General features: G+C 39.0%; 1 protein-coding gene across 1 annotated transcript in view; it reads left to right on the top strand.

The window, feature by feature from the left end:
- Positions 1 to 26,215, top strand: part of ANKS1B (ankyrin repeat and sterile alpha motif domain containing 1B) — an 822,202-nt gene that overhangs the window by 431,778 nt on the left and 364,209 nt on the right. Inside the window, exon 15 of the mRNA XM_005882370.2 lies at positions 18,630 to 18,736. Coding sequence (XP_005882432.1) covers positions 18,630 to 18,736 — 107 coding nt within the window. The remainder of the gene's footprint in view (positions 1 to 18,629; positions 18,737 to 26,215) is intronic.

Genomic DNA, 26,215 nt, shown 5'->3' on the forward strand with positions numbered 1-26,215 from the left:
ATCCAGAGGCAAGCTGAGCCTTTATTTTATAGCCAGAGGTAAACAAGGTAGTGGTCACCATAGTTACAATGTTCTTGTGAGTTTCACTTGTTTTGGCAGCACTTGCTGCATCTACCTCAGCCCATTAGCTTCCCAGATAAGATCTAGAGAGCGTCATAAGGTCAAACCTAATTATGCTAAGAGGACTGTGCCCTCTAAGCTGGGACTTATTTGTGGCTTTGCCAACAGGTCAGTCTGAGGCTTAACCCTGTAGCCACACCCTACATGGAGGGAAGGGCATATGAATGAATTTGGGGTAGAGTAAGCCCAAATAATGGAGACCCTTGAAAGCCATGTAATGATGATAATGCTAATAATAAATAACAATAGTCATAGTAGTAATGTAGTAGTATAATGGAAGTTAACACCTATTGTGGATTTATCATATGCCAAGCATTGTTCTAAGTAGTATCTCATTTAATTTCCCAACAACCCTATAAGATAAAAACTCTCATTATACAGATTCTCCTAATTTTATAGATAAAGACCTGGTTTCACAGAGAAGTTTTTAAAGTCCATGATTACATAGGACTTTACTCTTTACTTCTTAAACTTAGAAAAGTTGCTAGAACTCATAGCTAGGTAAGCTGATACATGACCCTAACCCAGCCCCTAATCACAAAATGCTATTGTAATCTAGGATAGGAGGAAAGAGATTGCAGGATTCTATTCCTGAGTATGTGTCAAGTTAAAATAGACCAGCAGTTCTCAACCTGTGGGTCGTGACCCCTTTGGCGGCCGAAGGACCCTTTCACAGGGGTCGCCTAAGACCATCCTGCATATCAGATAATTACATTACGATTCATAACAGTAGCAACATTACAGTTATGAAGTAGCAACGAAAATAATTTTATGGTTGGGTCACAACATGAGGAACTGTATTTAAGAGGCCAGAAGGTTGAGAACCACTAAAATAGACAACTCTATTGAGAGTAAGCATATATTTTGCACTAAACCTATTTCTTATTATCATAGTTAGTTAATCCATAATGTGTATTTGACTTAGAGGATTGCTGTGGTTCTACAACCTAAGGTTTATTGTATTATTACTAACCTTTTTTGCTACCTTGTCTTTAAATTCGGTATTCCTTTGTAATGCTAAAGCATTATTTTTATTATCTTGATATGATATTAGTCATCGATAGTTCAAAGGATTGAAAATGAGTTGAAGAGCTGGTTTTGGATCTACAATTGAACCAGCTCTTAGCCTTGACAGAATAAATTGTTTGTTCCTTCTATTTTACCTAAACTACATCTAAAACTATAAAAATGTTATTGTTGTTAATGTTATTTTATTACATAGACTAGAGGCCCGGTGCATGAAAATTCATGCACTGGAGGGGGGGGGTCCCTCAGCCCGGCCTGCCCCCTCTCACAGTCCAGGAGCCCTCAGGGACGAGAGGCAACCCGGGGAACAGGGGAAGGCGACGCCCTATCACACCTTTGCTGCTGCCACTGCCAGGAGCGCAAGCCTCGGCCAGCCCATTACCTGAGCCTTGGGCAGCCCTGAGCAGCTGGACAGCCATCATCCGAGGCTTGCCTGCACCTCAGGCCGGCCCTGGGCGGCTGGGAGGCTGAAGGGACTGGGAGTCTCTGGAGGCAGGCACGCACGGCCTTGCCATGCATCTGCCACCCCGGCAGGGCTGAGGGGACTGGACGCCATCAACTTTTGGCTGTGGGCGCTGCCATCTTTGAGGGCATGGCAGTCAATTTGCATATTCCCTCTTTATTGGCTGTGGGCACTGCCATCTTTGAGGATGGGCAGTCAATTAGCATATTCCCTCCTTATTGGCTGTGGGCCATCTTTGTGATGGTGTGAGGGTCAATTAGCATATTTCCTCTTTATTAGATAGGATGATCCTAAGTTACTTATCTGTGATCCAATAGATGAACTGTGGGTACAAAGTTATTTTCAATTAAACCATGTTTGATATAACCCACAGCGGAACCCTACTTTTGTCAAAACTAATAGAAAAGAAAATAGAAAGTCAAGATAAAATACTATAGTATATTCATGAAAGAAACGAAAATTCATTAAACAAAACATACTTATTAATAATGAAAACATAGGTACAATTTATGTAAAAATTTTAGGATCTGATCATATAGGTCGGATATTTTTACATATTCAACTATAGTAGAACCTGGGCAAACTTTGCTAAATGTACACAGGAACTTAAAGATGTTTTTTGACTGCTGGAAGAATTCAACACAGAACAAAATGTTTTGTGGACATGGTAGAAAGCAAGATATTAAAAATGTAATTGTGCGCACACAAAAAAGAAATTTAATTGTTATATTTGAAAACAAAAGTACATAGTGATTATAGAATTCAAAGCAGTATCAATTTTGTTCTTTCTAATATTACCTAGTTACTACTGAGATGATCTTTAGTATTTTATTTTTTAAAATTTACCTTAGAATCTAGAGGTACTAAAGAAGAGATTTCCTTTATTCACCACCCATTTTCTTAGATATATCAACAATGAATCACTGTTTTATACAGAGAGTAACATATTGTTTACAAAGCCAAAAACAAGGAAAGAAATGAAATTATTTTATGAAGTATCTTGGATCTTAGAAATCAAATTGACTCAAGCAAAAGGGTATTTTTCTAAAACATGAAACATATTTTTTAATATTTGCAGAATATAAAATAGATATGTCAAAAAATCCAAGGAAATTTTAAGTTTCAAGTGCTGCTTCATCCTGAGGTCTCAAAAGAGGTCATTAGGACACAGACTCTTTCCATTTCTCTGCTTTATTCTCCATGTTGGCTTTACTCTCAGGTTCCAAAGTGGTGTGAGTAAGACTGCCAACACTACCAAGCCTATGTCTTCATAATATTGTTCCCTGTGTGTATGGCAGGGGGAAGGGTGATTAACAGAGTTATTTTGTTTTGAGTCTAATTTTTATTGACTTGAATTTGGTCATATGCTCAATCATGAGAGAAATACTCTGGCCAGGGGAACATAGATTGCCAGGTGTATTAGTAATAATAGTATTAGGTATTTATTAATACATAACAACTTAAATATAGCAACTTAAAAGACACTTAAAAAAAATCTCAGTTTCTGTGGTCAGGAATCTGGGCATGGTTTAACTGGGTTCTTGCTTCAGGCTTTCTCACCACGCTGCAGTCTATGTGTTGGCCAGGGCCGGGGCTCATCTGAAGGCTCACTCACATGATCTTTGGCAGGATTCAGTTCCTTTGGGCTGTTGGACTGAGGGCCTCTTTTCCTCTCTAGCCAGTTGTTTTCCTCAGTTCCTTCACATGGGACTGAACATAGCAACGTGCTTCATCAAAGCAACCAGTTTTCTCCTACTAAGAAGAAGTCTGAACTTTTGTAATCTGATCTTGGAAGTGACATAGTCACAATAGTGAGGTATTCTGTTGGTTAGAATCAAGTTACTGGAGGATTTGTATGTCAGATTTGAGTTATATATCCATCCCTGAAGATGGGGTGCAAGACACTCTTTCCAAAGCACAGGAACTGTGAGTGAGTGAAGGGTTCAAACCCCCTAAGGAAAATAGAAAATTGGATCATTATCAGAAGAGAAGAATGGATGTTGCGAGGTGAAACAACTGTTCATGATGTATTACCAGGTTTGGGTCTGAGTTCTTTAGAAAACAAGAGAAAACTCTTTTTCTATCCCCATGACTTTGAATCATTATGAACCTCAATGCTTATTTTAAATTACCTAATTATATGTTTATATTATGGGATGAAGCTGTTTTGGTCTGTTTATTCAACATTTCTAAGCCAGCTCTGTTTCTTTTATATTTTGGGTTTCTATTCTAATTTTCAGCCAGCACCTCTATCTGAAATAGATTAAAATTTCTGTTTGTTAAGTTGCTGAGTTTGTCTTGCGTGGAGGATTACATGCAAGCTTGAAGTTCAAATTCTCTCAAAACTCATCCTACTTTATCAAAAGAAACATTTTATGGTAACTGAGAAAATCAAGCAAAGCCAAATCTTTAGCACTGACTTTTCAAGCTTTTAGTAGAAAATGGAAATAAGCATTAACCTTGAGGTTAAAAAATATTCTGAAGGAGCTTCTGTTTTATAGAAATCATAGATTTACTAGTTGACTCTCTCAAGGAAGTAAACATGTCTCCATTACAGTGGGTATATATTGTGCCCATGAGATTTCATAACAGTTAAAGTTGTCAGGCTAAGATGATGAAATGAATTCAGTGTCTTACCTGTTTTCATACTTAATCACAATGCATCTGTTAGAGTGATGGGCGATAAATCTGACCCAGAGTTCTTTCAAAATCATGAATTTCATGGATTTTAAACAGTGCTTGACTGACTCAGCAAGTTGATCTTTCGAAACTTGCTTATGGCGCAGGAGCCAATTAATATTAATAACATTATTATATGTATTGCTTGTTATAAATAAGTACCATTATAGCTAATCATAACTAATATGTATTATTATAATAAATGCTTTTATTTTTTTCACTAATATTTGCTCAGTGCATGATTTATGCCAAGTACTAATCTAAGCACTTTCCAGAGTAATCAATTCTTTTGATGTTCACAGCAATCATCTTTTTGGAAAATATAGTGTAATCATTTCCTTTTTACCACTTTGTATTACATGCACAGAGCACTGGGAATTTTTATGCCCTTCTGTCCAGAGTGCTCATTTACCATGACTGTCAAGCTAAGTTTGAGCCAATTAGATGAAGTCTCCATGGGGAGAATCAACCCCATGTCTTACTACTTTCTGTAGTTGAGGCACAGTTAGCTAACTTGTTTCTTGGGAAATTCAGTCAGCCATTGAATCAGGGCTTACTTTGGAAGGTTCTAAGAGACAGAGAATATTTGGAATTTCCTCTCCTGAGAGACTATCCCTTAAAATATTTAGTTGTGTCGTTTAGTCTATTTGCTTTACAAGAGAGAGAACCTTGCAGGCTTCCCGTGTCTCCCTACTTCCAATTTCTTCCCTGAATTATTCTCTCTCACATCCTCCCAGATATTGTTTGTGCCACAAGACTATGGTTGTATCTCTCTGTTCCTGAGGGGAAAAAAATACTGTTTTACTTGGCATACAAGTTTCTTGATTATCTGTCTCCTGCCTACATATCTTGCCCCATTCCCTGTGGCACTCCCCTCCTTAGACATGCACATATAATTGAATTCTGGCAGTAATCATTTGAATCATTTTTTACTCAAATATACCTTTCCCTCATGTTATTCCCTCTGCCTGGAACACCATTGTATTAGGATTCTCCAGAGACATGTAACCAATAGGATATAGATAGATAACATAAGAGGAGATTTATTATAGGAATTGGCCCACAGGATTATGGAGACTGAGAAGTTTTACACTCTGCCATCTGCAAGCCAGAGAACCAGGGAAGCTGATGGTATAATTCAGTCCAAGTCTAGAGGCCTGAGAGTCTCAGATGCTAATTGTGGAAGTCCAGGTCTTAGTGTGAAGGCCAAGAACCAGAAGTGCCAATGTTGGAGTGCAGGAGACGGTGAATGGCTCTTCCTGTGACTTTTCATTCTAATAGGCCCTCAGAAGATTGGATGATGCCCACCCACATTGTGAGGGCGATCTTTACTCAGTCTACAGGTTCAAATGTGAGTCTCCTCTGGAAACAACCCCACAGACACACCAGAAATCATCCTGGTACCAGCCCTGTGAGCATCCCTTAACCCAGTCAAGTTGACACATAAAATTAACCATTATAACCATCTTCCTTTTATTTGTTGCACAAACTCTTCCTGAATCTTTAAGCCACAGATCAAATGAACTCTTCTGTAAACTCTCTTAAGCTCTCTTCCTAAGCCAGAGTAAAGGTCCTTTCCTTTTATCTACATTTTATGTATTTTGTATACATCTCCATTACAGTATTCATCCTCCTCCTGGTAGTTTTCTCTCCACGAGACTATAAGACCCTTGAGGGCAGGACAGGCTCCCTTCCCCCGTGGGCCTCACAGGATGACTGGCACACAGGAGGCCTCAGTGACTTATGGCTGTAATCAGCTTCTTCTCAAAGAAGATTCAGACATTTGCCAGAAGCCTAAAAAGAAGGAGAAATAAGAATTAAATCAGTGGAATTATTACTATTTTTTTTAAATCAGGTATGCCCTGATTAAATAAATAATATATATATATTTTCCAGAAGATTTTAGCATTTTAGACTTAAATTCCATTTTCTATTTTAGACTATACCCCAGTGCATAAGTTGTCAGATCTGGTTTGTAAAGGCTGGTATTTCTTAAGTGTTTCATAAAGTATTTAGTTCAAAATAAAATTCAAGGCCTTAGGGAAAATTGAATCTGAGCTCCTGATTTGCCTTAGCATTTAAACACCAAAGCATAATCTTGGAACATTTTCCTCCTTAAATCTTGGCTTGGTGATCCAGGACTCTGTTGACCCACAACATTTCACAGCTCCTGGAATGACTCATCTCTTTCCCTTTTCCTTGTCTTTCTCCTGAGCTTTGCATTTCTGTCTGTATTTCCAAATGGCTGTCCTTTCATCAGGGGAAGAAGCATGTTTTTCATTGCATTTGTCTCTCTCTTCTTGCTAATTTTCATGGTCAGCTTTTCTCCATAAGGAAAACAGATATGTCATTTGTGTTTCTCAGCTCAGAGGACTTGTAGGATTGGAAAAACGAGATACCGGTACTTTCTAGTTAAAAATAGAATTGTAAGGATCTTTCTTACACTACTCTACCGGAACGAACTGTGTTCACTCCTACTCCTACACCTGTATTACAGGCTTGAAAAGAGAGGAAAGGAGGCTCACAGAGAGGCCATCCCTATTGTTACTAATTGAATATTCAATTTCTCTCCGAAAATATGGGCCTACCTTTTAATTTCAGTGAGCTCTTCTACCAGTCTCTTAAAAAATGACCAGTCTTTCATTTAAATAGCTTGGACTAAATAACCAATAGTCCCTTTTTTCCATCTTGAAGCTGGGAATAGGAACCATTCTTTCCTGCCATTGGTGCCCCTTTCTTCTCTTTTCACCCTTAGATGGATGGGGAGACCAAACTGCTTTGTGCTAAGACCTGGTTATTGGTGCATCAGATAAGACAAAGCCCCCAATGACATCACTGGTTTTGGGATTCTGATCACTTCACAGTACAATTAGCTCGCCTCTGTTATTTGGCCAGACTGCTCACCCCATTCATTTTTGTCTGTTTGAAACAAAGAAAACTGGGCAAGGAAAAGCACTGATGGCTCAGGGCCAGTCCCTTCGATCCAAGGACTGAATGAACAACACGAGTGTATATTTTACTGACAGTAAAGATAATGAGTGCCTCAAGCATTTGAACAGCACTTTGTAAGTTATAGCGGTTTTTCCACACGTGTTATTTCATTTTAGCTTCACACAGAACCATAAGGTAGGTGGGGCGAGGTGTCACCCTCACTTTACTGACAAAGAATGAAGCCACGGAAACTTGCCCAAGCAGAAAGGTACTCTTTCTATCCCTCCATGCAATAGAATCAAAACAACAGATACGTATACAGAGTGGAGAGTAGCCAAAATTCAAACCTATTGCCGACTGACTCTAGGGTCTGGGCTCTTTACTATCATGCGATGCGATGCCAGCTCTCACTGAGTCATGCAGCCCAGGCATCCGTGCATTGCAGACCTGAGAGGCTGAGCACCTGTGGGAATGGAAGGGGCTGTCTTTTAGAATCACAGAAAAGCCCTTTGTTGGGTGGAATAGAAATATCCAAGTGATAGGTTTTACCCTTCTCCCACCTCTCATGACTCCCCCTGCTTTTTCCCATTGCCTTGCTCTTTAGAAGCCAAGAATAATGAATGTAAGATGAAGGGTGGGAAGAAGAATACACAGAAAAACTGGGAAACGATTTGAAAGCAAGCCTGCTGGCAGGTGGACAGGTGCACATTCTCCCTCCTGCGAAAAGGCCTGTTTCCCACCCTGTGCACCGGGAACAGAGGTGCAGTAGAGTCGTGGCTGAAAGCTTCTCTTGGGAACCAAGCTACCAGGGCTCTAGTCTAACTGGGTGGCTTCATGCACCCCACGGATCTTATTATCCTCCCCTGTGAAAAGAGAGGAAACAGTAATACTTCACAAGGTTGTCATGGAAGTAATTATGAGCTAATGCCTGCAGAGCCTTTGGAACCTGACCAGAGTAAAAGCATGTTTTCTGTTATCTATAATAATAAAAGCATAATATGCTAATTAGACCAGATGTCCTTCCGGACGTCCTTCCAGATGAAGCCAGGGTTGCAGCCGCAGGATGGAGTCAGATGCCGAGGCTGCGAGGGACGGATCCAGGCAGCCGCGGCAGCTGTGAAGGCCTACTCTTGCACAAATTTCATGCATCGGGCCTCTAGTTTTACATAATGAGGTAACATTTAAAAGGCCAGAGGCATAGTAGATGCTCAATAAACACAAGCTCCCTTTCTTCAGATAGGGTTTAAATCATTGGGAAGACTCACATTCATTGAAGAGTATGTGTCTTTTGTCAGTTACCTTGGAGCTACGATAAACAGGTATTTATTACATTTTTGAGGAACTAGCCAGTTTCTTTTTTTTAAAAACTATTTTTCAGTGGCTTGTCTTTATCCCTTCCCTAATGCCATTTTCCCACCTAACCAATTTGATAACTGCCACCTTTGCCAAATCAGTTTACCCATGTTAACCATTTCATCTAGTAGCACCTGTTGAAACAGTATATTAGGTTTCTCTTCTGCTCATGGAAACTGGAGTCACTTAAGCAGTTTCCTCTAACTCACTTCTCCTCTCTGTATGGTTGCAATAGAAAGTCATTATTTTAAGTTTTAATTCCTCTAATCTCAAATGACATTTTCTAGGTGGTAAACCAGTTTTCTCCACTAGCCTATAAATTACATATGTGCAAGGATGTCCAAAGCTATATCCCCACCTCCTAACAAAATGAGTGGAACAAGAGGTACTTTATAGGTATTTGCTGAAAATATCAGTCAATGCTAAAGAAATGAATCCTATATAATAAAAACGTAATATACTAAGTGTCTGACTTATTGGTCGACCATTCAGTCAACCACTCGACCAGTCGCTATGATGCGCACTGACCACCATGGGGCAGACGCTCTGACCGGTAGGTTAGCTTGCTGCTGGGGTCTGGCCAGTTGGGACTGGGCGAGAGGGCTGGACACACCCTGGAGTCCTCCCGCGGTCCCTCCCCAGCCAGCCGGCCCCCATCTGCCCCGATCGAGACTGGATGAGACAGCCCCAATAAGCCCGATCGCCAGCCAGGTGGAGGGACCCCACCTGTGCATGAAATCGTGCACTGGGCCTCTAGTAAATTATAAAAAGAAGTATCCTCCACCCATTAACTAGAATTTTTAAACCTTACATGCATGACAAACATTGGTCTATAGTTTTCTTTTCTCATAATGTCTTTGTCTGATTTTGATATCAGAGTAACGCTGACTTCATGTCTTGAATTAGAAAGTTATTCTTTTTAATTTTCTGGAAGAATTTATGTAACATTGGTATTATTTCTTCCTTATATGTTTGCTAGAATTCAACACTGAAGTCATTAATGAGGGCTAAATTTTCGTTGTGAAAGTTTCTAAGTATAAATACAATTACTTTAATAGATATTTAATTAGAAAATTCTTCATGAGTGAGCTTTGATAGTTGTGTCTTTCAATAAATTTGTCCATTTTACTTATTGAATTTATTGGTATAAAATTACTCATAATATTCTTTACTTTCCTTCTTAATATCTGTAGTCTGTAGGCTACCACTTCTCCCATTTTTAATACTGGTAAATCATTTATTCTCCTTTTTTTTTCAATCCTGCTTAGCCTAACTAGTGCTTTATCAATTTTATAGATTCTCTCAAATAACAGCCATTGATTTTTTTCCTATTGATTTTTCTTTTTCCTATTTCATTTATTTATCTTTTATTTTCTTATTTCTGCTTACTTTTAGGCCTTTTGTTTTTCTCATTTCTTAAGCTGGATAATAAAATTATTGATTTGAAATTTTCTGTATTTCTAATATATATACTTAATGCTGTAAATTTCTCTTTAAATACTACTTTAGCTACATTCACAAATTTTTACATGCTGTGCTTTTATTTTCACTCAGTTCAAAATAGTTTTTTAGTATATGATAACGTTTTTAACAAAACCACAAATAAAAACAGAAATATCAAGATGGAGAAGGTTATGAGGAAATAAAACAACAATGATCAAATAATCTTTATAATAATTAAATACAAATAGATAAGATAAACATATTGGGAGACTTAAACATAAATATTAAGTAAGAGTTAATTAAATAGAAGGAATAAGTAAAATTCTAGTAATAGACTAGAATAAAATTTTCTAAATGTTTATCAGCAAAACCTAAGAATAGGTTTGGAATAGGACGGAATGGTAAAGAAAAAACATTTTGGAAATTACAGCACATGGTTGTAGGAAAGGGAGAATAGAGGAAAAAAAATATTCTGAAGGTCTAATTTTACTGGAATAGGAGGGAAACAGAGTGTCTTGAAGGGGGAAAGAATTGGTATATTATTTTCAAATAATTTTAGAAAAGTATGTCTGCTTTTTAGAGCAGGGAAAGTAAAGTGATTGTGAATGGAGTGGAGAAGTATTACAAAATCTCAAAGTTCAAAAGGAAAAAAATGTAATGACTAAGAATGTCACCAGAACAACAAAATTGAAGAAAAGGAAAATAAGGAAACAAAATTTTAAATAAATATAAACATAAAATAAGAAGAAATGGTTAAAATCAAGCATGACTGTCATCACCCTAAATTGTATTTGTCCATTAAAATGTAAACCACCAGACTATAGTTTATTTTTTACATTCCATATTTTAAAATAATTAGTTATAGGCTATTTAATACAGGTGTCTTTTTTTAAATGATCATTTTTAAAAGTTAAAAATAACAGGGAAAACACCCAAAACACGATCATCAAAGAAAAAAATTGATAAACTGACTTTATCAAAATAAAAAACGTTAGCTCTGCAGGGAATTGTGATGAGGATCAAGACTGACTACAGACAGGGAACAAATATTTGCAAATCAAAAATCCACAAATACCATGTATCTAGAATGCATAAAGAATCCTCAAAATTCAACAATGCAAAAACCAAACAACCCAATTAGAAAATAAGCAAAAGAAATGAACAGACATTTTACCAAAAAGCATATACAGATGGCCAATAAACACATAAAAATATGTTCAACATCATTAGCCATGAGGGAAATGCAAATTAAAACCACAATGAAATATTACTACACACCTATCTGAATAGCTAAAAAAAATCTTTTAAAATAGTGGTTACACCAAAGTCTGGTGAAGATGCGAAGAAACTTTATCTCTCATGCATTGCTGGGTGGAATGTAAAATGTTACAACCACTCTGAAAATAATATGACCATTAATTATAAAATGAAATGTGTATTTACTGTATGACCCAGCAATAGCACTCTTGGACATTTATCCTACAGAAATGGAAATGTATGTTCACAGAAAAGCATGTACACCAATGATCATAACAGCTTTATTCATAATAGCTAAAACCTGGAAACAACCCAAATGTCTTTCAATGGGTGAATCATTAATCAAACTGTTGTACATCCATACCATGAAATACTACTCAGCAATAAAAAGAAATGAGCTATTGATACATGGAATAAGTTACATGGATTTCAAGAGAATTATGCTGAATGAGAAAAACCCATCCCAAAATTTACATACTGTATGATTCCATGCAGCTAACATTCTTGAAATGACAAAATGATAGAGGTGGAGAACAGATTAGTAGTTGCTAGTTAGAGAGAGGGGGAGATGGCCATGGCTATAAAAGAATCCCAAGAGGATTCTTGTGATGGTACTATCTTTATCTTGACCATGGTGATGGTTACACAGTCCACAGGTGATAAAATTGCAAAGGACTAAACACATACGTACACACACACACACACACACACACACACACACATACACACACACAAATGAGCACATGTGAAACTGGTGAAATCTGAATAAGATCAATGGATTTTATCTATGCCAATTACCTGACTGTGATAACATACTGTAGGTAGACGTTACCATTGGGGAAAACTGGGTAAAGTCTATACAGAATTTCTCTACTATTATTTCTTATAACTGCATAGGAATCTACAATTAGCTCAAAATAAAAAGTTTTTAAAAAGAAAATGAAGGCCTGGAGATAGAATAATGAATAGCATATAGTGAATAAAATATTAGTCAATATTGTGGATTATTATACAGTTATTTCAAAGAATAAGTCATAGTTTGTCATTTACTTGGTTGAATTTCCATAGGCTTTGTTGAATGAGAAAAGTAAGGTTCAGAAAAGTGTGATATGATTCCGTTTTTTAAGAACAACTTCCAAAAGTACCCCCAGATATACATATCATACACACATGCATATATATTTATACATATCTGTGTGTGTTTGAGAAAGAGATTTGGCAATGGGAAAATGTGCATGGAAGGTACTAGTTTGTTAACCTGAATCACCTTGAAGAGAGGATGGATGATACAGATAGTATGGAGGAGGAAGTAAACCAAAAAAAAAAAAAATGAAAAAGAAAAAAAGAGCACTAAAAACACCAATATACATATAAATAACAACAATGTACACATATGTAGTAGTATGTATTTTTTCATATGAATTTAAAGAAAATTTAAGAATTATTTTTATTTTATTACTATTTAATAATTGTATTGAGAGATAATTTATATATCATTCAATTCATCCATTTGAGGCATATAAATTCAGTGGTTTTTAGTATATCCACAGAGTTGTGCAACTGTCATCACAATTTTAAAACATTTTTGTCACCAGAAAAAGGAAAGCCCGTATCTATTAACAATCACTCACTGTTTACCCCCAAGCCTCTCTCCCTACCCCTAGGCAACCACTAATCTACATTCTGTTCCTATAGATTTGCCTATTCTGGATATTTCATATGCTAGTAAATGGCCTACCACTTAGCTTGTCCTAATGGAGCTACTAGCCTCCTTTTATTTGCTTATCATAAAAAATCTCTTTTGTTTTTCATACCCCACTTAGGCTTGAACTTTCTCAGACACTATCCTATATAATAAAGAGGTGGTATGCAAATTAACCCTCATGCCCTCAGAAGATGGCTGCCTACGACCAGGCTGGCAGGGGGTTAGTGAGGGATGACCAAATGACTGAACAAGCAGGCTTCATGGGGCGACAAGGCCAGCAGGGGGTTAGTGAGGGACAACCAAATGACTGAACAGCAGGCTGCATGTGACGACCAGGCGTTAGTGAGGGTCAACCAAATGACTGAACAAGCAGGCTGCGTAGGGTGACCAGGCCGGCGGAGGGGCCATCAGGGGTGACCAGGCCGGCAGGGGGGGGCAGTTAGGAATGACCAGGCTGGCAGGGAGGAGGCAGTTGGGGGCAACCAGGCTGGCAGCAGGGGGCAGTTAGGGGCAACCAGGCCAGCGGGGGCCGGGGGGCAGTTAGGGGTGATCAGGCAGGCAGGCAGGTGAGCAATTAGGAACCAATGGTCCAGGATTGTGAGAGGGATGTCCGACTGCCGGTTTAGGCCCTACCGGCAGTCGGACATCCCCCAAGGGGTCCCGGATTGGAGAAGGTACAGGCTGGACTGAGGGACCCCCTCAACCCCCATGCATGAATTTTGTGCACCAGGCCTCTAGTTTCAAATAAAATCTGTTTCTTGGGATAGAGCTTTAGAGCTCTCTGTACTTAAGAACTGACTCTCCCTTTTGGCAAGGACTTTGAACCACTGTGCAGGGATGGTAGCCTCATCCCTGGTCTAATCATCTTCTCAGCTTGCTTTCTGGGCACAGACCCTCATCCCTATAGTTAAGTTGGATGAGGGCCGCAAGGGCCTCACTGTTCCTAGCTGGCCACAGTGGGATAGAGCCTCTGGTTTATGAATGGGGGCTGGATGGACAAAGGGAACCCCTGACATCTCAGCCACATACCCACCAGAAATTTAACCTCTGCACCTTGGAGTTAGAAGGAATCAGAAATGTTACTGGCCTGCTCCTTTAGGTAAGTTACTATATCCCATGATGGGAGCTGGGAGCTGGGGAGAAGCAGAGTCCCATCCTCTGGGGCACACCCACCTAGAGTGCAGTTTCTTTCCAGCTGAGCTAGGGAGAAAAGGGAGGGAGGGAACATGTCATGGCCCCAGAGCCCTAGATTCTCTCTGTTCTTACATGTTTTCGTACATTTTCTTAAAGAAATATTTCTTCATCTTCTGTATGTTTTTGAAACAATTTCCAGAGACTCTAAATCAGCGGTTCTCAACCTGTGGGTCACAACCCCTTTGGCGATCGAATGACCCTTTCACAGGGGTCGCCTAAGACCATCCTGCATATCAGATATTTACGTTACGATTCATAACAGTAGCAACATTACAGTTATGAAGTTGCAACGAAAATAATTTTATGGTTGGGTCACAACGTGAGGAACTGTATTTAAAGGGCCAGAAGGATGAGAACCACTGCAAATGGTATATATATATATATATACACACACACACACACACACACATACTAGTATATATACGGTTGTGTTTGTTTGGCTTGGGATAGGGTCCATGAAGTGTCTTTACATTGCCATTCTGGAAGTGGAACCCCCAGGATTATGTTTTAAAAGACTGTGTCAAAGAAAGACTGGCTTCATCACACACCCTGAGCTTCAATTCCCTTATCTATAAGTGGGGATCATAATCCATGCCATGCTGCTCAGGCCAGAGTAGCACAGAATAACTGTTAGTTTTTCTCCTTTCCCTCCTCTTATCTCACTTTTGGGACTTGGAGAAGTTCTAGTTGAATAAAGGAATCTGCCCAATAATGCATTGATAGGCTTTAAGAATTTTAAGACTCCAAGAAAGTGTTTCAAGTAAAGTGAGAAATATACTTAGACACTATTTAAAAAATGATCTTCAGAACCAGACCAGGGTTCTTTTAGAGGTTTGCCTCAAGGTCCTTTCTTCTCTCCCTTCCTCCTTCCCTCCCTCCTTCCCTCCCTACCTCCCTCCTTTATTCTCTCCTAACTCACTTCCCTCCTGCATTATAATCTTTTACCAACATATGAGAATCACTGAGTAGAAATTGAATGATTGAACAGTTAAAAGAATAAAATTCAATCGGTCTGTATAATAATTTTCGAAGACTGTGTTTATATAACAGTCTGGCCCGTGGAAAAAAACCCACCTCGATAGATAGATAGATAGATAGATAGATAGATAGATAGATAGACTTTCTATTTTCTTTTCATGAAAATACCATGAAAATCATTTCTACTGTCACTCATTCCTTTAACAAAGATGATTTAATGCCTGTAATGTATGTGGCATTCTTCCCTGTATTTTAGCCCTGGCACACATCTTAAGAGATGAGAGCCCTAGCTGGTTTGGTTCAGTGGATAGAGTGTTGGTCTGCAGACTGAAGGGTCCCGGGTTCAATTCCAGTCAAGGGCATATGCCTGGGTTGAGGGCTCAATCCCCAGTAGGCAGCAGATCAGAGGCAGCCGATCAATGATTCTCTCTCATCATTGATGTTTCTGCCTCTCTCCTCCTTTCCCTTCCTCTCTGAAATCAAAAATACTTTTTAAAAAAGAGAGACGAGATTGGATTTGAGAACCTGGTCAGTCAGCATATGTCTTACCAAGCCAAAACAGTATTGCAGTGTTTTCTCACTTTTTGTGTAGCTTATTGACCTACTAAGTTTAAATAATCAGGAGGAACAATATGGTTGTGACCCTAGGAAAGATGGCAATTAATACTCAATTTTACTCCACCTCATACCAGCTTTAGAGCTGTCCAAGGACAAAGAGTGTTTTGTTTTTAAGTTCTCATACAATTAATGTTGAGCAACCAGAATCTCTTAAAATTTATTTCTAGAATGCTACAAACTTTTTGACTTTCTTGAAAGGTCTAGAAGCAATCAGGGATAAATTCTAATAGAGTAAAAGAGAGGATGAGGATGATAAAAATTCACCTGAAAATTCTATTTAGAAACCCAACTATCTTCTTTTATAAAGAATTCAGATACTTGGAAAAGATTTCAAAATGAAAATAGAATTTTAAATCAAAACTAGGAGGATTTTATGTGAAATGAGAGTTACATTATTTGGTTTAGCAGATGCATACTGCTTCCTTACTACGTGCAATATTAGGAAGAACATTCCTACATTCAAGAAATAAGTCTTGTATGCTAATAGCTATAATGTTAGACAGAAAATAGTTATTCTAATAAAGAGCCTAAAAATGCCACTTAAGGCAGATAAGGAAGAGATTCATTCCTGTTAGGGGATTAGAAAAGATTTCACAAGGGAAGTGTCATCTGATTCAAAACCAATGAAGGGACAGAAATGTGGGAACAGAATAAAACCAACTGAAGTCTGTTATAGGCTGCCTTCAGAGACCAGCCAGTAATCCCACCTGACTGGAACCCCGGGGAAAGGGAAATCAAGGTGGTTTATTTGTCATCGATCATAAAGATGCCCCAAAATATTATCAAAGAAGTTGAGAGTTTATTTTGAAGCCAACTGAAAACCTAGGAAGAGTTTTGGGAAAGGAAGTAATTATCAAAACAGTATCTTAGAGAACTTATTCTGACACTCACACATAAAATAGATTTTTAAAATATTAGAGGTAGAAAGACCCATGTAGAAGCCACTGTTGCATGGGTCAGGTGGCCTGAACTAAGATCACAGAATTAAAGTCAATAAAAGTTCCATACACGTGAGACAGGAAAAAGAATCAAGGGAGCAGAGGCCAGAGACACTGTGGTGAGGGATGGTGGGAACTTGGGGACTGGTGTCCGCAGCGAAAGAGAAAGTGTGCTAGGTGCTTTGAGGTTTAATGTCTGTGTGTCAGGGAGGTTGACAATGTTCTTAAAAAGATAAAGGAAACAGAGAAAGATAAAGTTTGGGAAAGAAGGAAAATGATATTTCATTTATTCCGTAAATATTTATTGAGCACCTACTATGTGCCGAGCACTGTTCTGGGTGGGGGAAGGGGAGGGGAGAGTTATCTTTAATTTTTAAAACACACTGTTCCCAATCTGTGGGGACTCCAAAGGCAGAGCTGGAGCCAGTGGGTAGAGTCAGGTAGGAAGTAAAATAGCTTTCTAATAAATGGAGTCCTCTTGATAAGTAGTGAGGGCTCCGTTACAGGCAGTATTCAAGCATAAATTAGATGATGGTCTCCCAGGAACACTGTGACAAGGGGTTCTTGTGGTAAGGGGGAGGTGAGACCTGCCTTTCTGCGAGTTCTTTCCCAGTCTTAAGTAAGAGTCTGTTCTTTCTGATGATCTAGTCCTCTGGGTTCTATTATTAATCTCTCGTTTCTCTCAATTATTAAATAAATTACTCAATCTGTCTGCCATTCAGTAAAACTCACACATTTACATCTGTTATTCTTGAATTATTTTTGGTGAGGGCTCCTCTTCTTTATTAAACAATTCTACCCAGTAATGTTACCTTTACAGCACATTTAGGATGATAACCCTGGTAGACCGGGTTATAAATTATCAGAGGGGAAAAGGATTTCTTATGCCAAATAATATTTTTGTTTAGAAGGAGCCATGCAAACAAGAAACGAATTATCTTGACTTCGAGATTGCGATGCAGTTTCTGTATGTTACAGTAATTCAAAATGAAAAAGGAATCTCAGAGATGTTCCTTTATATATATAGCCTGTGAAAGAAAGAGAATAATGATTCTCCACACATTGTAAAGCTTTAGATCAGAAACATTTATCTCGGCTGCATTTTAAGAAGAAGAAAGGGAAGGGAAGAAAAGGAGAAAGGGAACCTGTCGTGAGCTCTGCTAACAGCTATGGTTAAAGCTTTGCATTTCCTGGTGTCTTTTGAAGCGTAAAATTCCACAACAAATAGCTCTGTAATGTATAACCGGTATGAAGATGCAATTCAGATTTAAGCGCTTTGGTTTGCTTTTGAATCTTGCTATTTTCTGCATTTGTTTTGACTGCTCTCATCATTCAAGATTGACGCTTGGATGGGTGTGTAGGAGGAAGCAGCTTACAGCTTGCAGACAAAAAAAAAAAATCTGCCTTATCTGATGGCTATTATTGAAAATGCGAGGTGTAGCCTGGGCTGGGTAATGAAGGGGAGCGAGCGAGGGGGAGCAGGGAGCATGGAGCTGCATACTGATGAGTGTAGGAGTACTTGATAAAGAGAATTCTGGCTGCTGGCCGTGCACTGCTCATTGTGGAGTACTCCAACAATCACATAGCACGCAGACCAGCCTCGGCCGACAGCTTGCTATGCCTTCTACCGCTGCCTGGTTCTGGGGGCTGTATGACGTCCTGGTCGGTAGTAAAGATTAATATGTGAGAAATGTGGAGCTAGGATCAAGTCAGACTCCACAGCCTGCCTGGCAAACTATGTGTTACTTCTGACTTTGCTCTCTCGCGCGCCGGGAACGCTAATCTGTCAAGCTGGCGGGCTCCTTTGATAGCAACTTTCCCAGGAGCATGATGTGGCAATGCCACCTCTCAGCCCAGGACTACCGCTATTACCCCGTGGACGGCTACTCCCTGCTTAAACGCTTCCCTCTTCATCCTCTTACAGGACCCAGATGCCCCGTTCAAACAGTGGGACAATGGTTGGAAAGCATTGGGCTACCTCAGTACGAGAACCACCTGATGGCTAATGGATTTGACAATGTGCAGTTTATGGTAAGACGCTCTCTGTGCCCACAGAGCTGCCTTTTGTCTGTCTTTGCTTCTCATGTGTCTGACATGGCTCAGAAGCAGCCCGATTTGCACCAAAACCGGTCAGTTTTATATCTGTAGCGGCATCGGGAAAGGGGATGCCCTCAGGGCTGAACTTACTGTGTACATAGAGACACTTGCTGAGAAATGAGATCGAGAGGCGTCCATGTGCGTGTGTCTGATATGAATGAACCGGTGACAGGACTATTTATAGGCAGCGAGAGGAGATGAACATTTGTGTCCTCCCTTCCATTCTTTGTGTGATTTTTATAAATTTGTAGTTTCTGAATTCCCCGGGGTCGATCAGCCCCTCTTCAGTGGATTCTGGGTGCCTAAAGACATAGGATTTCGTGTGAGCATCAGCAGTTAGGGATTCAGTGGACAACGTGTTATGTTTACAGTGTGAAGATCATTTGTTTCCTGATCATTGTTTAAGTTGTGTTATGGAACGACCTTTAGTTCCTTAGCAAACTGTTTCAGACGGTCCATTCTGGAAAGCATTCACTTACTTACACGTGCTGACTGAGGAGCATGGAAGTGATTGTTTGTTACTTTAGGGAAAAACAAACACTTGCATCAGTTAGCTGTCAATATTCAGGAGAGGCTAATGGGCTGAGCACATGCATGTACTTCTGAATACTGGTCTGCATGCAGTCTAAACCCGGTGCGGTGTGTGCGAACTTCTCACGGTGGTGAATAGAGGTGAGGAAGGAGGAGAGGGAGAGGTGCAGACGGGCGATCCAGCTTTCTAATCATTCACACGCCTCCCTCAGTGCTCATCACTTTCCCTTGTTAAGCTACGTCACCGTCCTTATTACCTTACCTTGCTTTTAAGGTCCCATCACACATATTGCCTATCCCTAAATTCAGAGAGAGAGAGCTTCATAACATAGGCATGTAGCACGCAAATGTAGGACTAATGAATAGCTATTTCTAAATAAATTGCTGGAGCCGACACCTGAGGCTTATTAACACCAGAACTGATAACAAAACACGGAGAGCTAGTTATGTCTTTTTATCTCCATTGGAGATTCTTTTTCTCCAAGCCTGACTTGACTATTATTACAGATTTGAAAATCATTCAAATTGTTCAACTTCTGCCTCTTCTCCAAAAAAGGTGTATGCCCCATGAGCTTTTTATAAAAAGCTACTAAATGCATCAAAACATATGAGCTCTAGGTAATTGTATACAATGAACTCCTTATGAACCTATTTTTTTTTTTTGCAATGAGATGTGTAGCTACTGCATTTTTCTCATGTTTAAGAATACCAACACTAATTAGACAGGAACGATATTGTGGGTATTAAAATAGGGGGGAAAAAGTGAAATTTTTTCAATTGTTCTGAGAGTCTTAGGATACTGACCAGATTTAGGACACTACACAGATGACACCAAGAACTAGAGGGACTATCAAACAGAATAAAAATCTTTGCATCATTACTTATGTTTACTGCACATTTTGACAAGTATGCTTTCTCCCTCTCTCTACTTGAGATAAGACTTTCTCATTCCTACTCCTCAAACTCTCGTCCAAATTTATTCTGGTCCCATGAGAAGTGAGGTAGGTTTTTGGGTTCTCTGGAATATTTGGCTGCTTTGAAAGATTTTAATTCAGCATAATTTTCCCCTGAATTTTAAACACTTTTCAGCAAATATAATCCCCCTTTGAAAGCCTGGAACTGAAAGGTTAATCAAACAGGTTTCAAATAAGCATTTGGAGATCGTAAAAACATTCATGAATGAAATATGTATGAGCACTCCAAAATGCATCTGGAAGGCAAAAACCCTGTACCTACATAACAAAACCAAGGTCTGATCTCCTCCATAGATTATTGTCTTTATTTTTTTCAATTCTAAGTATTCCCAGGATTGTGTAAAATTTTCCAGAAATTAAGAAAACATGGTTAATTCAGAAAAGTCAGTCAAATACTTTCTTCATGGGACAGAATCAATTTTAAAAGCTTTGAATTATCATTTAGAGGAATTAGTTAATTATGAAAAGGAAGCAAATCATAAAATGGTTGTCATCAATTATTGCTTTAAATGCTGCTATCAATCATTTATTTGCTACTACTATCATAAAAAATCAATTTCTGCCTTTATAAAAATTATTTCTCAATCTCCATAATCTAATTTCTTTCATTATGAACTTAGTTAAAGTACACTGATATGCTCAGGCCATTTTAAGAAACAGATTTCATTAATGTAGGGAAAAATCCGTTAGATCAGCTCAGTCTCTACTCGGTATCATAGTCTAGCTTTTGTTTTTCTTGAAGCACATTCTGACCTGCATTTATTCATCCTGTTGCCTAAGCAACAAGCACCACACTTCTATTAACTATGATGTAGTGCAGGTCTTATTAGCTTTTTAGAGCCACGCAGTACAGACATCAAAAGGCTATAATTAACATTCGTTAAAGCATCCTAGTAGTAGATCCATGCATAGATATACTTTACCTAGGAGACATTCTCAAGAGTTAATTTTTTATTTAATCAGTATTCCATTAATGAATGGGAGTTTTAAAGGGTCCATGTAAGTAACTTTCAAAGTATTTCTTAAAAGCTTTAACAAAATTTTTTGCTTATTCTGTTCTACATACTCTCACACACAAACACAATATACAGATGGTTTATCTACATTGCTATGATTAACGTTAATAAAGATTTCTTACATCCATTTCTAGACATGGTTAGAAAAGAAGGATCCCCATTTATTTTTAAATATCTGTCAATTATGGCTTCTCCTTTGGTCTCTTATCCTTATCCTTGATTTTATTGATGTGTGAATCTGAAAAGCAAAATTTCAAACTTTGTCTTTAAGTATCTGGTTCTGGTTTGCAGAACAGGTGTACATACAGCCTTGACCCTTCTGTATCCTTAAATATATAAGATAAATGAAAATTGATATAATCAATGAATAGCTACAAAAGTGCATCAGGTCACGTAAAATTTGGGGAAAGTCAAATCTATGTTGCAATCGTAAACCCTTTCCACACAGCATCCTTTGTCAAAAGACTTACGCAGGCCCTCACTCTACCTGTGCAGCCCCTTCGAGTGGTACATCAGCTCCCTCCCAGTTAGGCATGTGTGCCTGCTACTCGCTAGCCTCTGGGAATGCAGCCTCCTGGTCCTCTGACATCCCACCTATTTTGCCCAAGTTTGCAACATATACAATGTATATAAGTTTCAAAGTTACTTTTTTTTTTCACCAAGGAGTTTAGGTATGAAATGATTATCATACAAAATGCACATACTTAGCTACTTCCTTATTCTATATGTTTCTGTCATCATCTCTATTTTTCCAAGTCTGATGACTGCTTCCTTCATTTTAAGTCTCAAACTATCTATTCTTATCTTGATGACTGTTCATTTGTACTCTCCAGCCTTCCCCTTCCAGACTGTGATTTCCTTCCCTTCCCCTCTTTTATTCTCCAAGGTCTAACTCAATCCCTGCCTTGTTTATGTAGCTTTCCTTAATGACTCCAGTCCTCAGCAGCCTCTCTCTTCTCTGAAATCATGTAGTGGTTGTATTTGGTATGAAAAATTACCTTTGGCATGCCATTATTCACTCTAGAATTAGGAGTTAACTTTTCACTTGTATATATCTTGTCTCCTCCACTAGACCGGACACTTCCAGTCCAAGTTCTGTGTATTCAATTTTCTTTATTATTTTTTTTCTGAAAGATTTTTCAGTCTTACTTTTTTCCTTTTAATTTTATTTTGTCTTGGTTTCAGGTGTACAGCTTAGTGGTTAGACAATCATATACTTCACATAGTGTTCCCTCGATATTTCCAGTACCCCAGCTGGCACCATACAGAGTTATCGCAATTTTATGAACTATATTCCCTATTCTTTACTTTACTAGTACATCCTCGGGACTGTTTTGTAGCTACCAATTTGTACTTCTTAATCCCTTCACCTCTTTCACCCAGGCCTCCAGCCCCCGTCCCTGTATTCAATTTCCTTGCCTTTCTCACAACTCCTAGCATGATGCTGTATACATAGAAATCTCCCATCAACACTAAATGCATAGCAGATTGTGGTAGATGGACCTTCCAACCTCATTTTTAACCCAGAAGCCTTGTTTTGCCAGTGGGAACATGGAGCACTAGAATTCTTCATTTATTAATGCAGCAAATGCTGCTTAAATATTTTCTATGTTTTGGGACAGTGTTAAATACTAGTGATGTAACAATGAACATACACAATCCTTGACCTCCAGCAGGTCACAGGATTGCCCTCAGACCTGTCATATTATTTGCATGAACATGGCACACATATTCCTTTATTTGCTCATACACACACTACATCATGGGGATCTTACCCCCATCCTTTCAGATAATCATCATCTTTCAGCATATTACTTACTAGCAACTGTTTTTCCAGCAACAAATTACAGTAGGCAATGAAAAGATAAAATCTATGATAGTGTGGAGCAAAGGAAGATAAAGATACGGATAACATCAAAACACTGGCAGTGTTACTGTAGATTTATAGACCAAAGACTAAATTAGGAAGTTTATATTACTTGGAGGAGGACTGACTCATAGCCTCACCAGAGTAACTAGCTGACAGTTATATTTGCAAACTCTAATCAAAAGGGAAAAAGCCTTGGTCAGGTGGCTCAGTTGGTTGGAGTGCCGCCCTGTACATCAAAAGGCTGCAGGTTCAATTCCCTGTCAGGGCACTTACCTAGGTTGTGGGTTTGATCCCCAGTTGGGGCATGTGTGGATGGTTCTCTTCTCTCTCTCTCTCTCTCTCTCTCTCTCTCCCTCTCCCTCTCCCTCTCCCTCTCCCTCTCCCTTTCCCTCTATCTCTCTCTCTATCTCCTTAAAATCAGTAAACATATCCCTGGGTGAGGATAAAAAGGGGGGGTGAAATTATTCCAAATTATCTTTTTTTAGCATCTACTGTGTTCCTACTAATTGCCCTCTAGGTTGACTAGGAATGCTTTGACCATAATTAAAATGTTCAAAATGCAGCCTTTACAGAACAAGAAATAAAAGTAACACAGGAGCCTTATGTGAACTGGCATTTTTGTACACTTGGTGGGTAGCATTCATAAAAAAAAGTGCTAAAGGTCAGAGAGAATGCTGCCTATTAGCCTCTGAAGTGGTGCCACAGAGCTCTTAGAAAAGTCATCCATTTGAACAAAAGATTTGAGCAAGATTTATCTGACCAGTATGTAACTGAAAAATTTCACCATTTTTATGTGCATTTTACATGCTAATGGACTTGCTTCTCTTTTCATCTTTTACATAACTTTTCTGTAATAAGAGCACCATTTGTGGTTGACCCGATAAAATGACCTTTTAAGTATCTTAGCATCAAATCATGATCCAAGGAAGAAGTTAAAATTGTGAAGCAGAAAAATAAATTATCCCTACAGGGTAAGACTAATAGTCCCCATGATGATTTCTTGTTTCAAATATTGTTTAAGAAAATGTTATAAAGTTACTGAGTTTTAAAGGCACAAGAGGAAAAAATACTTTCCACACTCTCCGCACCTTCCTCTTTCTGACAAAGGCGAGGCTCTGGGTTGAGTGGGTTGCTTTATATTGAAAGTTCAGCCATAATTCTTCAAACTCATTTAGGCCAGTAGTTACACACCCACTTTTACAAAACATAAAAGACATTGTGTTTTTCAACTGCAGGCATTTAATGTCTCTTGGTATCCAAAGGGGAGTATAAACGGTGATGGAAGGAGACTTGACTTTGAGTGTTGAACACACAATCCAATATACAGATGACATATTATAGAATTGTACACCTAATACCTATCTAATTTTATTAACCAGTGTCACCCCAGTAACAGTTTTTTAAAAATCTGTTGGTATCCAAGAGTCAAAGCGAGGAGGGAGTTATTCTTTTCTGAACAACAGCATAATCACAAATCTGATAGGCAACAGCTTCATTGCGGTGTGAGAGAGAACTAAAGACTTCTCATTTCCACTGTCTTGCTTCTCTATGATTCGGTTTACTCATCTGTAAAATCAATCTAATGAGGATCTGGGAGCAAGGTTCTTTGGGCTTGTTATTTAATATTTTGAGCTCTTTAAAGATGCAGGGTACAACTCTGGTGCTGGCAGAGCAATTAATTCTTCGTGTAGATCTCATTAGCCCGAGAAAGACGCTGATTGCGTGTGCAGTGGAAAGTCAGACAGGAGGGCATGTTCAGGGATGACCACCTTCGGAGAGAGGCTTTCGGAAATGACATTAGCCACAATCATCTCTGGTGATACCAAGGAGAGCCTTTTCGTCCACCTGGAAGTTCCTCCGATTACATTTTTAAGCGCTCAATGTGCTGCCCCATTTTCTGATAATGCAGTACTACAACTCCCATGACTAACTAAGGCTGACATGCATTGTCTTTTAATTTAGTCATCCGGCATGGCTGCATAATTTGATCTTCACTGTTGCTTCCAATGACCAGGTATTTGGGATGAGTAATTTACTTGATGAATCAGAAAATGTATTAAAACTGCTGAATTACAGCCTCGTTAAGAAATCCAGCCACAGTCATATTTCTTCGCTTCTTTAAAAAGACAGTCTCTCAAACAAGCGTTCAGTGGCAGCGATCTTCACTGTCTCACTTCTGGTCACCTCCGAAACCCTTATAATCCTGCCTGCTTCCCAACTCTTCTGCTGGAATTGCCCCCCTTTAAGTCAGCTGTGACCTGCTTTTTGTCAAACCCCAACCCCTTTCCCCGCCCCCCCTCACTTCATTTCTCTTTGCCTTCTTTACAATGTCTGGTTTTTACTATCTACTTCTTATTAACATGTACTCCCTTATTCATTTTTATTGGGGTTCTGTGACATTTTACTGCCTTTCCCAATCATTTCTATTCTCCTCCTCCTCCTCATGCCTCTGCATGTGTGTGATGCTCTGCCTGACCATCCGGTAGGAAGATAATTGGTTCTCATAGATCCAAAGCTGTCCCTACTCTTCACCTCTTTCTACCTGGCTTCCAGTTGCTGTCCAAGCTACCTAATAAGCATTTCCATATACATGTGTGCATTTAGCACAGAGCTGTCATAGAATAAATTCCCAAGAAATGTTAAGTATTACACAGCCAGAGTGATCTTTCTTAAGCACACGTTTGCTTTAGCACTACCCTGTTTACAGTAATTCATTGATTCTCGACTCCGTATGAGACATTATATTTCCAAAATCCTTCAGATGACTTTCACATGCAGGATACCTCATGTCCTGCCTGAGCCCAATGCGTTTTCCAGCCTCATCTGTTAGCATTTCTTCTCCAAACGGCACATTTTTCTTGCTTGGCCTTTGCATATGTTGCTCTCTCTGCCGGGAATGACCTTCCTTCCCCTCTTCACTCCTTTTTATCTTTTAGTTCTTAGCCTAGTTGTCCCTTCTTCTAGCTGTCACTTCTCCCCAACCCTCCTTCTGTAGTTTTCTGTCTTACCACTTATCTCACTG

The sequence above is a fragment of the Myotis brandtii genome, unplaced genomic scaffold (assembly GCF_000412655.1).
Source record: "Myotis brandtii unplaced genomic scaffold, ASM41265v1 scaffold708, whole genome shotgun sequence".
Lineage (NCBI taxonomy): Eukaryota > Metazoa > Chordata > Mammalia > Chiroptera > Vespertilionidae > Myotis > Myotis brandtii.